The sequence below is a fragment of the Podarcis vaucheri genome (genome assembly GCF_965113315.1).
Source record: "Podarcis vaucheri genome assembly, chromosome: 7".
NCBI classification, from domain to species: domain Eukaryota; kingdom Metazoa; phylum Chordata; class Lepidosauria; order Squamata; family Lacertidae; genus Podarcis; species Podarcis vaucheri.
This window is the reverse complement of record NC_138765.1, coordinates 49,695,588-49,710,719: the sequence shown is the minus strand read 5'-3', so window position 1 is coordinate 49,710,719 and position 15,132 is coordinate 49,695,588. Positions and strand designations below refer to the sequence as shown.

General features: G+C 42.5%; 1 protein-coding gene across 7 annotated transcripts; it reads right to left on the bottom strand.

The window, feature by feature from the left end:
* Window positions 1-4,463: 4,463 nt before the first annotated feature.
* On the bottom strand, window positions 4,464-14,610 carry PDP2 (pyruvate dehydrogenase phosphatase catalytic subunit 2). Of its 7 annotated transcripts, none has more exons than XM_082233309.1 (4): window positions 14,548-14,610; window positions 11,663-11,723; window positions 9,904-9,969; window positions 4,464-8,994 (listed from the first exon to the last, which is right to left on the bottom strand). In XM_082233309.1, the coding sequence occupies exon 4, from the start codon at window positions 8,949-8,951 to the stop codon at window positions 7,338-7,340; it is 1,614 nt and encodes a 537-aa protein (XP_082089435.1). In that variant the 5' UTR covers window positions 8,952-8,994; window positions 9,904-9,969; window positions 11,663-11,723; window positions 14,548-14,610; the 3' UTR covers window positions 4,464-7,337. The 7 variants fall into 7 exon arrangements, with proteins under 7 accessions (XP_082089435.1, XP_082089434.1, XP_082089431.1 ...); XM_082233308.1 differs by having other exon boundaries at window positions 11,663-11,726; window positions 14,548-14,568; XM_082233305.1 differs by lacking the exon at window positions 14,548-14,610 and adding an exon at window positions 13,632-14,095 and having other exon boundaries at window positions 11,663-11,726.
* Between the last annotated feature and the right edge of the window lie 522 nt (window positions 14,611-15,132).

Below are 15,132 nucleotides of genomic sequence, written 5' to 3'. Positions count from 1 at the left end.
AAGCCCTTCTATACTTCTTCCAATGACCAGTCTGGGTGGGGGAGTCAGTCCAGGGCCTAAAGACACTTGAGTGATAAGAAAGGATGGGGAAGAATTTTAATTCAGGTCACATTTAAAGATGAATCACCCTAATTCACTTTCTGAAATAATATGAGAACCAAAACAAAGCCATCCTTTGAAATTAGATTTTCTAAATGTTGATAATACAGTTCTCCAGCCAAGTAATGTGTACAAAATGGTATATACTTGGGTAAAGTGTCATGTATGAGTGAAAATAACATTTTAAAAATGCATTATTTTAGGGGAAACTATACTGTACAAAAGCGTGTGTTCAAGAAGCTCAACAACTTTTCCCCAAAAAAGCTCAACTTTCACTTTTTGAAATATGGCAACCCTAGTTAGACCAAATTGCATTCACAGGTGTATTCCACACTCAAATACTAATGAATTTGCATAAGGACTTTTAAAAAAATTAATTGCAACCTGATGTGGAAATGTGGAGAACTGAAGACTGGAGGAAAAAGCGAATATGAAAATGACAGATTTCCCCATCAACTACTTCTGGCAATTCAGTGATGCACCACATGGGGCAGCTGCACACAGATCCAGCTGCTCCTAACACCTTTCTCACCCATTTCCTACTGCATTTCATTAACCAGCTCTGCCTTACCATATTCAGACAGCACAAACTGCTTGTTTCTGCTCTCACCATGCAGGTTAAGCATGTAGGTTCAACTCCACCATCAACTAGCAAGTTATGCAAACAACAACAAAATGGTCTCTTTTCCCTTAGCACAATAGGATGGCAAGGCCCACAACCGTATTATAGTGACACTGAGCAGCAGGGCTGTATTGAAATGCCCATGCATGTGTACTGAAGTATATTTATGGTTGCATGACATTCCTGCAGCAAACTCTCAGTTAGGGAGGTGTGAAAAGCTGGGGCCAAAGCAGCCTTATACCATGTAACAGCCCCAGAATCTCTTTTTAGTATAAGAGAACTGAATTCTGGAACATGTGAAGCAATGCTGAATAACTGTCAAGAAAGCACAGCCTGGGCTTTTAGTATTAGGATCAAGCACTGGGGTTTAAGATCCTGCAGTTCTTTTGAGTTCACATCCTTATTCAGTCATTGCATGATGAAAACTGAAGGACACCTGTAGATAAAATTTTCAAGAGACTAGTATAGTTACTGTTATGTACTGAAGTTCTCACCCTGGGCCAGCAGAGTGATACTATAGATAGTTTTCACTCAGGTCCACATATGCAAATAAGGAATTGAAAGTGACGTTCAGTGATTGGTTAGTTACAGAAAGTTGTTACTGTTGTGTTGTAGTGGAGCTCTATATAAGCAGGCTGGCTGAACCCTTCAGTTCAGTTCTGTTCTGGGTCTGTGAATAAATAAGAGCTGTTTGAAGAATCGCTGTGTCGTCTGATATGTTCACCCACAACTTAACAGTTACTTTTGCAATGACATTCAGACTTTGTTGCGCAAAGCAAGCATATAAACTGGGATCCCAAGAACAGAACGAGTTCCACTCTCCCGACATTAGCTGTTCCTATTCTGGGTTGTAGCATAGCTGCATAGCTTCAACTAGTTGTTCCCTTCTTTTGATTGCTTTTGGTTTTTTATTGTGATTTTGCGTGTTTATCCTCTCTTGAGGATCTCTCTCTCTCTCTCTCTCTCTCTCTGGTAATCTAATTCAAGAAAGGCCAAAGATCTCATTCTCTACCTAATTTCGCTTTCAAGCTGTTAATTTTTTTTAAGTGGTTTGTAAATGAGGCAGGCTAGGAGGATAATTCATATCCATTCAGTTCAGAACCATTAATTAGAAAGTATATTACACTGATTTTCATTTTAACACCATCAAATAAGGCACAAAACACTGAACAAAGTAGTCAAATACATTTCTTAACACATTGTGTCCCAATTATATACCTTTATTCCCAAATGTACAATATTGACAATTTAGAAAAGTATGTAAATATATTAAGTATACACATTTAATCATATTTTCTCTTCAGCTTTGCAAACCAGAGCACTAACATTCTAGCTTAACACTACCAGAATAATAGCCAACATTTTAAAATAGAAATTTACATAAAATATATTTCCCCTTGCAACAGGCACATCAGCAGTATTGCAATCAAGTTGATAAATGTTGATTTCTGCACTTGAATTGTTGTTCTTTGCTACATAATGTTGTTGAAAATATAACCTTTTCTCCTAGTTGATTTTAAGCAACAATGGATTATGAGAGCAGAATATACTGGAAACATTGCTTGTGCGAATTGTGCAACTCCTGTTCCCTGCAGAATTGGAGTTATGCAGCTTAGTGTCACCATCTGAACCAGTTGTGACTAACAAGGAAAGCGACTGTAACATTGTAATTCATAGCTCAATAAATACATTGAGCCAATATGCAGCAGGTGTGAAGAAAAGGTGAACTGAATTCTACGCTAGGAATCGTTAGGAAAGGGATTCAGTGGTGGACCTTGGGGTCACAAATTTCAGCGGCAACGCCAAAATTTGCCCCCTGCCTCTCATGCTCCATTCTAAATAATAGTTGTGGTCAGCGGCGTAGCGTGGGTTGTCAGCCCCCTAACCCCTAACCTACCGCTGCTGCCAGCTTCTTCTTGCTGCTGCCTGGTCTGGTCTGGTGTGGTTCTCTCCCGCGCTCAGCGCTGCGCTGGGCGGCCGCTGCACTGTCCCTCCCCCAGATAGTCCCTCGCTCTCTCTCCGCACTGCACGCCTGGCACCCACCCCCTCCACAGTGGGCGGCGACCCAGCGGCTCGGATCGGATTCGCACAGCCAGCACTGCAGTGAGAGTGAGTGAGTGAGCCAGGTAGGGGCAGAGAGCTGCGAGTGCAAGCACGCCCCCCCATGTTGCGCCCGGTGCGGCCTGCACCCCCATGCTACGCCACTGGTTGTGGTGCCCTCTAGGCTCTGCACCCAGTGCGACTGAACCAGTCACGCTCCTCTAAACCTGCCTCTGAGGGACTGAAAATAAAACTGCCATTATCTCAATACCTTTATAAAGATCTATGGTTCAACTGTACTTAGAATTCAATGTACAGTTTTGGTCACCGCATCTCAAAAAAGATATTGTAGAATGGAAAAAAGGATACAGAAAAAGACAACCAAAATTATCACGGGTCTGGAACTACTCCTTTATGAGGGCTGTGTACACACCATACATTTAAAGAGCATATAAAGTGCATGGCTTCCCCCAAGGAATCCAGGAAACTGTCGTTTGTCAAGGGTGCTAGGAACTGAAGCTCTTTAAGGGGTAAAAACTTCAGTTCCCAGGGATCTTTGGGGAAAGTCTGGTGCTTTAAATGTATGATGTGTATGCAGCTGAGGAAAGGTTCTGGCATCTGGTGCTTTTAGTTTAGAAAAAAAGGTGAATGAGGCCATGACAGAGGTGCGTTAAAAGTGTATACAGCATGTATACAGCATATACAGGTGTATACAGCACAAAAATGACGTCCTTGCATAGAATTTATACTGTGCAATAAAGACACTGCAGTATACAGAAATGGAGAAAAGATCACAAACAGATCAAGAAAAGCAGTAAATGAGGTGGGGAAGAGCAAGACAACAGAGGTGAAAAGTTCATAGCTAAGTGGTAAAGTATATGCTTTGCATGTATAAGGTTTTGGGTTCAATCCCCAGCATCTCTTCTGTTAAAAGTGCTCTCAAAAGAGGGCTGGGAAAAACCCTAGAAAACCATTGATGGAGCAGACAACACTGGGCAACATGGACCAGCTTATGTTTTTTGAAATTGTTTGGTAAAACTAGTTTTGAGGAAGGCTTTAGGAGACAGGAAGTAGGCTTGTCAAACAAAGATGTCATTGGCTTGGTTAACACATAACACTAGGCCATAATTAGTTCAAGCCATGGTTTGTTGCACAAACTGCAAGTTTACAATGGTTTGTCCCACACATGATCAAAGAAACTGTGGTTTTTTCCACCAATGTTGCTCTTGCCTTGTGCCTTTGTAGTTTGACTAGCATTTGGGGGTGTATGGTGGTCAAACAAACCATAGTTAAGGCTGCTGTGTAATGGCAAGCCATAGTTAAAACAAAGTAAGATTCATAAGCCAACAATAAAGCATGGTTTAAGATTGTAGTTTGTTGGTAGTAGAAACACCAGTTAAGCCGCTGGCCAGGATTAACACATGCTAAGCCATGTTTTAATAAACTCTAGCTTAATAAACCATGGTGTAGCATTAGGTGTGAATCAAGACATTGTTTTATACTGCTGACAGGTGATAGCATGACAGAAGTCACAGAAACAGGAGCACAAGAAGGACAGGAGCTTGATCACAGAGGAGCTATTACAGAATAGATGGAGCAAGCAAGGAAATTTAATGGGTAGGATATTGTCAGTGACAGAGTTATGGGCAAGTGAAAAAGAAATAACAGGAATGAATCACGAATCAAATAACAGGCAAAGGACTTCAGGTGGGACTGGGCATGATCCAAATTGATGGAACAGAAACATACATTTATTTAGCAGAGGTGCTTCGAACTGATTCAATGGGTCAGATACACCAGGAGGGTAAGCCAGCAAGGAGTTGTGTTTAGATCAGAAACAAAAGCATGGAATGAAGTGTCATATTGACACTTGGGAAAGCTATAAGTCACATGCTCCTGAAAAGTAACAGCAGCCTGAGGAATTTCCCAAGTTGCCTCAGAAGCACAGTAGTTAATGGCAATCAACTGTATCGCTGCAGCTACAGAAAGAGTAGAATGTGTAGCCAACTGTATAATGTGCATATTTGTTAAACAATTTCTAAATATTAATTTTCACACTCTAAATTATAGCAGGCATACAGCAGTTATACATGCTAAGTCTGTTTTTACAGGAAAAACCCACAAATGTGGTCTCTTAAACAGTAATTGCCAGTTAACAAATACAGTTCAACACAATCTTCGTAAACTTTTTTTTAAAGGTTAGTGTGTTTAAATAACACACACCATTTCTTTTGAAGCTGACATGAAAGAGCCTCATTTTTAGCGATCTTACTTATGCACAATTGACTAAAATGATAAGAAAACCCTTCTACTCAGGTATTCTAGAGAAGCTAGAATCTGCATCTACTAAAAGGATATCACTCCTCACATTTGATGGAGATCTTACACAATACTCAGGTCCGTTGCTAAGTAATGCCTAGACATGCATTCAGATCCAGCAATATTTTATGATTTAAGTCCTGTCTGTGTGCAAAACCAGGCAGAGTAGTTTGGTTTTAAAGTGCTGTCAGAAAAAGCAAACTTTTGAATTATAATATACTTTTTAGAAATTGATTCCAAAATAAAAAGTGTTAAAATTCTACAGAACTGAATACATGTTGTGAATGACACCCACTTCCTTCCTTCCTAGTTCTCCTCTTACTCACTTTCTTCTGCTTTCAGTTAAGGCATTCCTGCAAGTCTCAAGTTATATCACTTGGAAAGAGACAAAACTTATTTCTAATCCACATCAAAACTAAGTCATGAATTGTAGCTCATGCCATTCACCCAACCTGCGCACATTTCTTTGTACAGAGCATGACATTTAAGATTTTAATTCCTTGGGCTTTACTCCTGAAATTTGTACTGTCAGATGTGGCCTCCAAACAAGTCCCAATTTTGACTCACAGTGGAAAATTCCACCTGTGTGATTGTTCATTGCCCAGTACAAATCCATTGCATTCTTTAAGCGATAGACTGAAGTGTATTAAATGTGCCTTTATCTGATGTTTTTGAATGAAGGATGCAACTGTTAACTATGAATTGGATTTCAAGTGAGCAGTTGGTTAGGTAAGGTCTTATCTGAAAGCAGGATTCAAACTATACAGAACACTAAATAGAGGCTCTTTAGGAAGCATTCTTCACGAAGATTCAATATGCATAAAACAATGAGCACTGTATGAAGATTCAAGACTTCATTTCCATATAGCCTACAAACAAAACTTCAGCCATCTTTTCTTAAAATGAAAACAAAAAAGATCATTGTATAATTTTTAAGCTACTAAAATAATATGTTCCCCACCGAGCCAAAATAGTTAGCTTCCACTGGTAATGATTTATTTCAAAAGACATGAGTTGCACTGATAGCAGATCCAGATGCCCAGACACATTAAAAGGTATTAGAAAGGATACTTTCTGAAAACTAGAAGTATTCAGCCATATGCTTTGCAAGGGTGCAACATAACTAAAAGTAGCAATTGCTTCTGAGGTATTTTAAAAAGGACAACATTTCCATAGGCTTGAGAAGCTCTGAGGCACATATACAATTGGTACTATGGCAGCAGAAGCAGTCAGCAAGAGATTTGAATCCCTGTAGTGCAGTATAAATGCGTTCAAGCAGCAATTAGTCTAGTGCATAAACAATCTCACAGTCAGAATAAGAAGAAAGCTAGTTTTCATATTTTAAATAGGGCACTGCAGGAAGCTGAGTAGGAGAGCCAATCAAACTGACATTTTATTTTAAATGGCTACACTGCTTTGTGAAACAAATGTTCCCTACAGGAATAAATGCAAAGGATTTATCATGCTGGTTTGGAAGTGAGTCTCAGTGAAATACTGTGCACGATTTCCTGAGACAGTTTTCTAATATGTGCCCCTTTTGTTCAGCTACTATGCATTTCAAAAAATCTTGTACCAGAATAGTACCTAGCAGACTTTCCCATGGAAACAATCAGTCCTGGGGGCACACCTAGACCAAGCCCCTGCTCACCTGCCATACAGTATTTGCATTCATGGCTATCTTGCAACTTAGCCTTCAAAGGAAAAGTGCTGTCCACCATTCTAGTGCATTTTTCTAATATTGTTCAGTGTAAGTGCTCTCAGTTCACAGAGAAATTTGCCATGAATTTCAATGGCAATGATATTTGACCACTCGAGTTTATGGCTTTGATTAACAAGCAGCATATTTCACTCTCATCCACTTTGGCACAAGGATGCCCTTTCCGCCCAGGATGTCTTACAATCTTTGTTCTACTAAAATAAATAATTTTGCATTGCTTTACCCCAGCTGTCCCCCCACCTGGGACCCTCCAGATGTTCTGGACTATAATTCACATCAGTCCCGTCCAGCAGGTCTTTACCAGCTGGGGATGATAGAAGTTGGTAGTCCCAAAATGTCTAGATAGTTGGGGGCAGCTGTTTTAATCAAAGCAGGCTATTAGAATTTTCACATGAATTCTTCATTAAAAGAGCCACTATAAGACTTCTGAAGACAAGACAGGGGGAGTTTCTGCACAATGGTATTGCTAGGGATTTAATATTTTTTTAAAAAAATCCCTAGTGGTCCACAGAACATGTACGGTTCATAAAGACAAGTCCATTATTCGTTATCTCTGTAGTAACCTTCAATTATATCTGAATTAAAATATATCACAGTAACCGTGATGTCATCCCTATACAGCCGTGCTACATCATCAGGAAGAGTCAGCATTGCCATGAGCCTCTCTGGATCAATCTCTCCATATTCATTATTGCCAATGGCATTTCGGATGAGGTGGGTAGCCACGTTGTGGTCATAGGAGCGGATGTGCCTGCCCTTCCTCTGAAGAAGGAAGTTTTGCATGTAACCTAGGTTGGCTGGTTTCTTAAAAGCAAGTGGCGTTTTCTGGGCACTGTCTCCAAGCAGATGCGTGGCAACCAGCTTGACCACCTCTTCATTACTCAGCATGTCCCACAGCCCATCCGAAGCAATCACTAAAAACTTATCCTGCTTTCTTATTTTGTGGTACGTGACTTCAGGTTCTGCAGTTAAATAAGGAGGTGTATGATAGTTTGGCGGTGCATACTCATAAATGTTTAAAGCCTCCGTGTTGCAACCATTTCCTAGCACACTCTGCTGAAGTTCCTGGCTCCACTTAAATCTGACATCTCCAAAAGCTCTGGAGGGCATAAGAACTCCCAGCAACCTGTTGTTCACAATGACAGTGTCCTCTTCAGAGGCCGGGTGTTCACTTTTTAACCTTAAAGCTTCCAATTTGTTGAAGGCATTGTGATCTTGAGTAAGAGGGAGGGCGGACCACATCCCATCTTTATTTTGAACCCCTAAAATTGCTCTACAGTCACCAGTATTTGCAACATGCAAATTAACACTGTCGATGTGAGCCACACATGCTGTTGCGCCCGAGAAAGCCACCTGAAGAGCTATGTTCCTTACCAATTCGTTTTCTGTGGGAGCCTGGACTTCCAAAGAGAAATCAGAATCCAGCCTTTTAAATGCATAGATCAGTGCATCCTTCTTAGTATGGCATGGCTCCATGTCCAGGTTCAGCAAGTCTTGCCAATAAACTCTGAGCTGCTCCAAATACATTGGGGCGACCTCATGAAAGAACCTGTCGTTGGGGTGCTTGTGCCACTGCAGAATAGGCAGAACTGGTTTCATGGACTCCATGGCAGACTCGATTTCTTGCAGCGTTTGTTGAGACAGAAGAGAAACAGCAATGTAAAAAAACAGCCTCTCGCTGACCGACTGCGCACAAGCATAGCCTGCATGGCCATCAAAGACTCCAAACATCATCCCTCTGGTCTGCAAACATGTAGCTGCACTTCTACGGTCTTCACTCGGGGCGTTGGCAGCCAAGTGGTTACTCTCAAATTTCAACACTGAGCTCGGGTTCTTCCCATCAAATTCAGGTACTGTATAGGACAACTCATTAGCCCTTAAGATTTCATTGATCTGTGATGGTGTCAGGTGGAAGGAGAAGTCTTCTTCTTCTGTGGAGGTGTGTCTGAAAGCTTTTCTCACGGTGAAGATGCTGTCCATGCCACAACCGCAACTTGACAGGAAAGAAGGAAAGGAGTCTTTGGCAAGCAAACCCCTCCATGCTACTTTGTTCTGGCTCGAAAAGCACCTGGAATACAAATGTCCTTTTCCATGCAAAGTGGAGATAATGTTTCTTGCCGAGATGATACTCCAGGAGGTCATAGTACTTGACATCTTAAGAACTGGTTCTGCTTTAAAGCAGGACAATCTGAAAAGCCTACAAGTAAAAATAAAGCTATTAATTTTTTTAAAAAAAGGCAACATTGATTCATGTTAACATCCATGCTGTGACTTATACCAAGAGACCACTGAGAATAAATAAATAATTTGTTTTGTAACTTGATCATAAATTTATAAATAATTTGTGCATTTTATAAATTTAGAATTTAGTAGCAAGTTAAGCAGATTCTGAAACTGACAACTTTAGATGTTGGTGGAATGCACCCTGGCATGCTAATGTTAAAAGCACATTTACTTAGAAATAACCCTACATTTTCAAATGCCAACACACTCAGGATTATTTTCAGTGTTTATTTCTAAGGGATAGGCTACATGCCAAAAATATATTCCGCATTGTCCAACCCTTTGCAGAGTTGTTTCATATCCGAAATATGCTATCTTCCAATCTGAATCTACTCTCAATGGCTATGAATGAACTGAAGTACATTCAAGTTGAGAGGACTTGTACTGAACTAACCCCAGACATGACACCTATTTTGTAACACCTCGTGTAATTATTCCAAGAAGGATCAGAAGTTCTGCTTAATCCTATTGCTAGCATGTAATATGCAAAATAACTAAGCGAAGAAATGCCTTCTATTGCACTAGCTTCTCTCTACCTGGAATCCTATGCACACCCACTTGAGACTAAGTAAAGACTATGTAAGGTGCCTGGTGACTCCGTGTCTATATTATCATGTATTCAGCAAAAAGAAAGGTTTCATTAAACTTCTGGTGATCACCATACACAGTTGTTAAAGCGGAGTTTGGCTTTGCAGGCTACAAATGTGCATGCTTAAGGTGCTGATTTTGTTTGGGGTCCTATTGCTTGTAAAAGGGTAGTTTCAGGACAGAAAACTTCTACATGTATGATTTTTTTTAAAAAAAATTCCAGATATGCACTTACAATCAGGAGACTGTCCTATCCTGGGTAACAGCTGGGCATTTCCCAAGAATGGTCTTTTTTAAGGAACTGTGAAATAAAGAAGACAATCAATATATATCTATCAACATAATCAGAATCGGAACATCAAATCCTGCACTCCCTTTACCAATCACATTTTTCTCTTTAATAAGCCTTCCAAGTAATTTATTAACTAAGCACAGGAAGGTATGCAGCCCCTGAACTATTACATGTGTCAGATAAATGCCTCATCAACAGCTCATGATATATTGCATTTGTGAACATATAACACAAGGTTCCTTTGACTGGGCTGGATGTAACATGAGGCAGTGGTCATTCTGTAGGAAGCAGGATTGCCAGCTTGGACCTACAAATCATGTGTATTACCGTATTTTTCGCCCTATAGGACGCACTTTTTCCCCTCCAAAAATGAAGGGGAAATGTGTGTGCGTCCTATGGGGCGAATACAGGCTTTCGCTGAAGCCTGGAGAGCGAGAGGGGTTGGTGTGCACCAACCCCTCTTGCTCTCCAGGCTTCAGGAAGCTCTGCGCAACCCTCGGGAGCCCGGCGCGAAGCCACGCGGGCGCGCAGCCAGAGCGATGCCGAAGCTGCGCGCAGCTTCGGCATCGCTCTGGGACCTGTTCTGGGGGCTGGGGTCGGGGGAAGCTCGGGCTTCCCCCGCCCCAGCCCCACACCTGTGGGGGGGGGAAATAAAAAATATTTCCTTTATTTCTCCCCCCCCCCAAAAAAAATCTAGGTGCATCCTATGGGCCGGAGTGTCCAATAGGGCGAAAAATACAGTACTTTGGTTTCTCTAGTATGGCAGGGCAGCATGCTGTGGGACTGATGGGACTCCTGACACTATCTATCTATCTATATCATCTATCTATCTATCTATCAGAGACACCTAATTATTCTGATTGTAAATTGTCTGATTTTAATATTGTTACAATAATGCCCCAAGACCTTATGGTGAAGAAAGGTAAGAAATCCATTAAGTGTGTGTGTAAGTGTGTGTGTGTGTACACACACACACACACACACACACACACCCCTTCTGCAGGTAAGAGAGAAGGAAAGGTGCACTAATAAAGAAGACACTCAATGCTCAGAGTTGTTAAAATAAACTGGCACCATCTCCAGTTCTGATGGCAAGGCTGAGGATTTTAAAGAGTCACAGAGCAGAGCCAGTGCCCCCATCTCTTTTCAAAAATTTAAGCCAAAATTTGGGTGTGCTAGTTTTACCTCCACACTGCCAATAATGACTGGCCCACCCACTACAGTGGTACCTCGGGTTACATACGCTTCAGGTTACATACGCTTCAGGTTACAGACTCCGCTAAATCAGAAATAGTACCTTGGGTTAAGAACTTTGCTTCAGGATGAGAACAGAAATTGTGCTCCGGCGGCACGGCGGCAGTGGGAGGCCCCATTAGCTAAAGTGGTACTTCAGGTTAAGAACAGTTTCAAGTTAAGAACAGATCTCCGGAACAAATTAAGTACTTAACCCGAGGTACCACTGTACTTCAGTTAAAGGCAGGAGTTGTGAATTTCCCTTTTCACAAGAACAACAATTGCTTGACTTTCCGCCTGTGTATCTTCAAGATGTGTGGTGTTTTGTTTCTTTGTTTTACTATTTTCCTTCCCCCACTTCCTTATTCCTTCTGTCACTTTCCCTTTCTCCCACCTACAATCAATATGGTTTCCCTCTGTTTATATAACCAAAGAGAATGAAGATACAAAACATCTGCCATTTATTTACCTTGTTAATAATACATGTCCCAGCTATATTTCTGAACACAGGTGTCGTCCTGCTTCCAGACCTGCTGAAAATCAAAATAAATAAGGAGATTAAAAAAGAAGGATGCAAAATAATTTATAACTGCTTTCAGAACAGAAGCTCTTATTTCCTCTAACAGCAAACTTGGTGGTCCCATGCCAATTAGTATATCAGTTGAACGAAGCTACCTACAGCTAAGTATTTCTGCACTGGCAGTCAACTCCCCAGGTATGCATAAAAATATTACTTTTTAACAAGGGGAGGAGAGCAAGACAGATTATTTTTATTTCACTTGTGAGGCATCCCAAAGTGATAAGCATATATAAAACAGATACATATATAAAAACAGTTTAAACATATAGATATATAAAATAAATAACCAACTTAAAGCAACAACAGCACATAAACAAAATCAATTCAAATCTGAGACAGATACCATCTGGGATAAATATTTCTGAAAGCTTGCTGGGAAAATAAGTTCAAAGACTGAAAATATTTAAAAGCTTTCCTGTAAGGATGTTAGAAGATAAAAGTTTTGACAATGAAAATGTAAGAGGAGTAAACTACTAAACCCATGAAGAGACCAGTTTTGTTTAATGAAGGCAATAGGGGTGGAAGCAGAAATGGGCCCTAGAGGCCAATTCTACCCCCTAACCCAATCCTTCAACAACAGAAAAGGAACCATCCAAAACAGAATAAAGAAAGAGATAATCCAATTTCCCCTGCTGCACTGATCAGAATGGGGCTTAATTACACAGTCACCTCTGAAACTTCACTCCTCTGTAGCCCTACAGTGCTCAGTTTCAGAGCGCATGGCGCAGTGGGATAACCACCAGTCTGATAGCTGACAGTCTGATAACCACCTACGCTATGCTACCATCAACCTTCCCTGATCTGTCTCTCTCCACCCCCAACAAGGGGAGAAGGGAAGCTTAGCACACTGTAAATCCTCATGGATTCCCAATGAACCAAATACCCTCAATGCCAATTCTCCAAAAACGAACAGCATTTTAGATTTCAATCCTATCCATACTTACCATTGAATTTAATAAGGCTTACTTCTGCATAAACATTAATGGGATTATGCTGCAAATTTATTTAATATCAAGACCAGTTACACAGCAACATTGCACGTTGCCAGAATACTGTTATTATCACCATAAACTTCACATTGTTTGCATAATAGATCAGCCAAGGTAATATTACATTGGAACTTGATCAAAGTGGTTCTCTTCTTGGTTGCAGTTTAGCTTCAATGGCGTCTGTTTACTTTTTCCTCATGTTGCCAAAGAGCTATCAGCAAGTTCAACAAAGTACAAAAAAATCCAACAAAAGTTTTGTTAAAAAGAAAATGAAGGAGGAACAAATTAAACATCGACAGAGCAGTCATTCCCCCATGACAAGATTACACACGATCCTAATTGTGGCTACTCAAAATAAAGTTCTATTGAATCCAGTTGGGTTATCTCCCAGGTTAGGCTAGCAGCTTTATATATTCACATTTATACTAATCCAGGCAAATAAAACACAGACATTGTCCCTCCATTAAGATTAAAGCCTGAAAACAGAATAAATGAACATTTCCTAAATCCACTGCTAAACAGGCCGGAGCTGGGAGAAGTACAGCAAAAGTATAAACCTACCTCTTTGAATTTCTAAACAGTAGAAGATCACCCCAAATTTAGGTATTTTTCTTTCGCTTCTTGACCAGGGACTATGCTTTTAGTAAAATTAAAAGGGGGAAAATCAAATGTTAAGAGAGCTCCTAACAATACGGCTTGACATTCTAGAAAATTTTGGAAAGTTTTGGAATCGGGTTGCCAGCTTTCAAAACGGTTCCTTTTAGAGTCGTTTGATCTACGGCAGCAATTAACAGGTGGCAAAGTTAGAAAAATCTGATCCTGAAATGTATCACAGGTAAGAATTGCAAATAAACAGCGTTTCGTTTTACCTGCTGACTTCTTACACATCAGTGAAACCTCTGATAGAGACAAGACCGAGCCGCGCCGATAGATTTCATTTTGCTTTGGTTCCCTCCCCCCGCCCCCTCTCCGGGCCACTTGGCAGCTCTCCGCTACACGGAGAACAAGTTGGACAATTCAGCCCGTAACACACTAAAGACAAGCTGACGACTTTGGGGAGGACCAGCTCGGCTCCTCCCCCAGAACGCTCAGCGATTGGCTGCAGAGAGGGGCGTGAGGCGACGATGGCGGAGCCAATTGGCGCGTGTTAGGCGCGGACCGTCCCCGCCCAGCCATGCTGGTCTGCTGGAAAGAGGGGCGCGCGGGCGCAAGAAGTGCACGGCGCGGGAACCTGCTCCCTGAATGCCTTTGGACTGTGAACGTGTGAAGTTAAGGAACAGGTTCCATTGGCTTCAGCGTCCACCGGATCGCAGCCTTTAAAACGTGCAGTTTCCCCTTCCGCGGCTGGGGCGAGCGAGTCCTAGGCACGCTTACTCGGGAGTAAACCCCGCTAGCTTTGGTGAGGTTTGTGCGCTGGCGCCGATTGTAAGCCTATGCCTTCAACGGGGCTTCCTTTTGAGTAGGACAAACCGCGTTGTTACCAGCCCTGCACAATCCTGGCCATTTCTACTTCTCCTCGGAAGGGAGCCCCCTTGAAGGGTGCGGCTGGGGCCGTGTGCTTATTATACCTAAGCTTGCGGGCTTGTCTCCTACCACCCGACGCCCGTCTGCTCCGAACTAAGCCCCAGCGACCTTCCTCAAAGGGAGCTTCGTTGCAGCACGAAAGCGTGCCGGCAAAGGCGACCGCTGCTTCCGACGCTGGGAGCTCGGGCCCCTCCTCCTCCCGCAGCCAAACCCAGCTCGTCTCCTTCCTCCGCTCCCGCAGGACGCCAAGCACTCCCTTACCCGCTTGGCTTGGCAGAGGCAGGGATCGGGGGCCGCCGCCGTTCATGCCAGTTGCCCCATCAGTCCATGGTCGCCCCACGCCTTCCCCGCCCGCCCCCCAGTCCGTCGCCGCGCCTTGTTCGCCTGCTTGACGCGAGGTGATCCGCCGCCCGGCGAGGTCCTCCTCTCTGCCTTGACGCTGCTGCCTCCGCTGTCCTCGCCTCACCTCGGCCTCCAGCGACTCTTCCCCAGGTGCTTGGCGTCCGCCCAGCTTCCCTCCCACGGCTGTGAAGGATGCGGGTCACCAACGGCCTGTTGCCTGCTTCGCGGCAAGCCTGGGGTTGTTTTAGCGGATGTTCTGTTCCGCCTTGCCATTAGAAAGGCCCGCTTTTCTCCCTTAAGAGGCTTAATGATAGCATTAGGAGGAGGGCAAGGAAAGTTGTGCTGAGTAAGGTGGCCGACCCTAATGATACTTTTATTGACATGTCTGAGCTACCCTTCATCCAGACCAGACTCCATTAGGCTACTAAACCTCTGGTGGCTCTGGTCTGCCCTCCCCTTCTCACAGGTGCTGGAAAACGCTGAAGCATAGCTGTCAACTTTCAG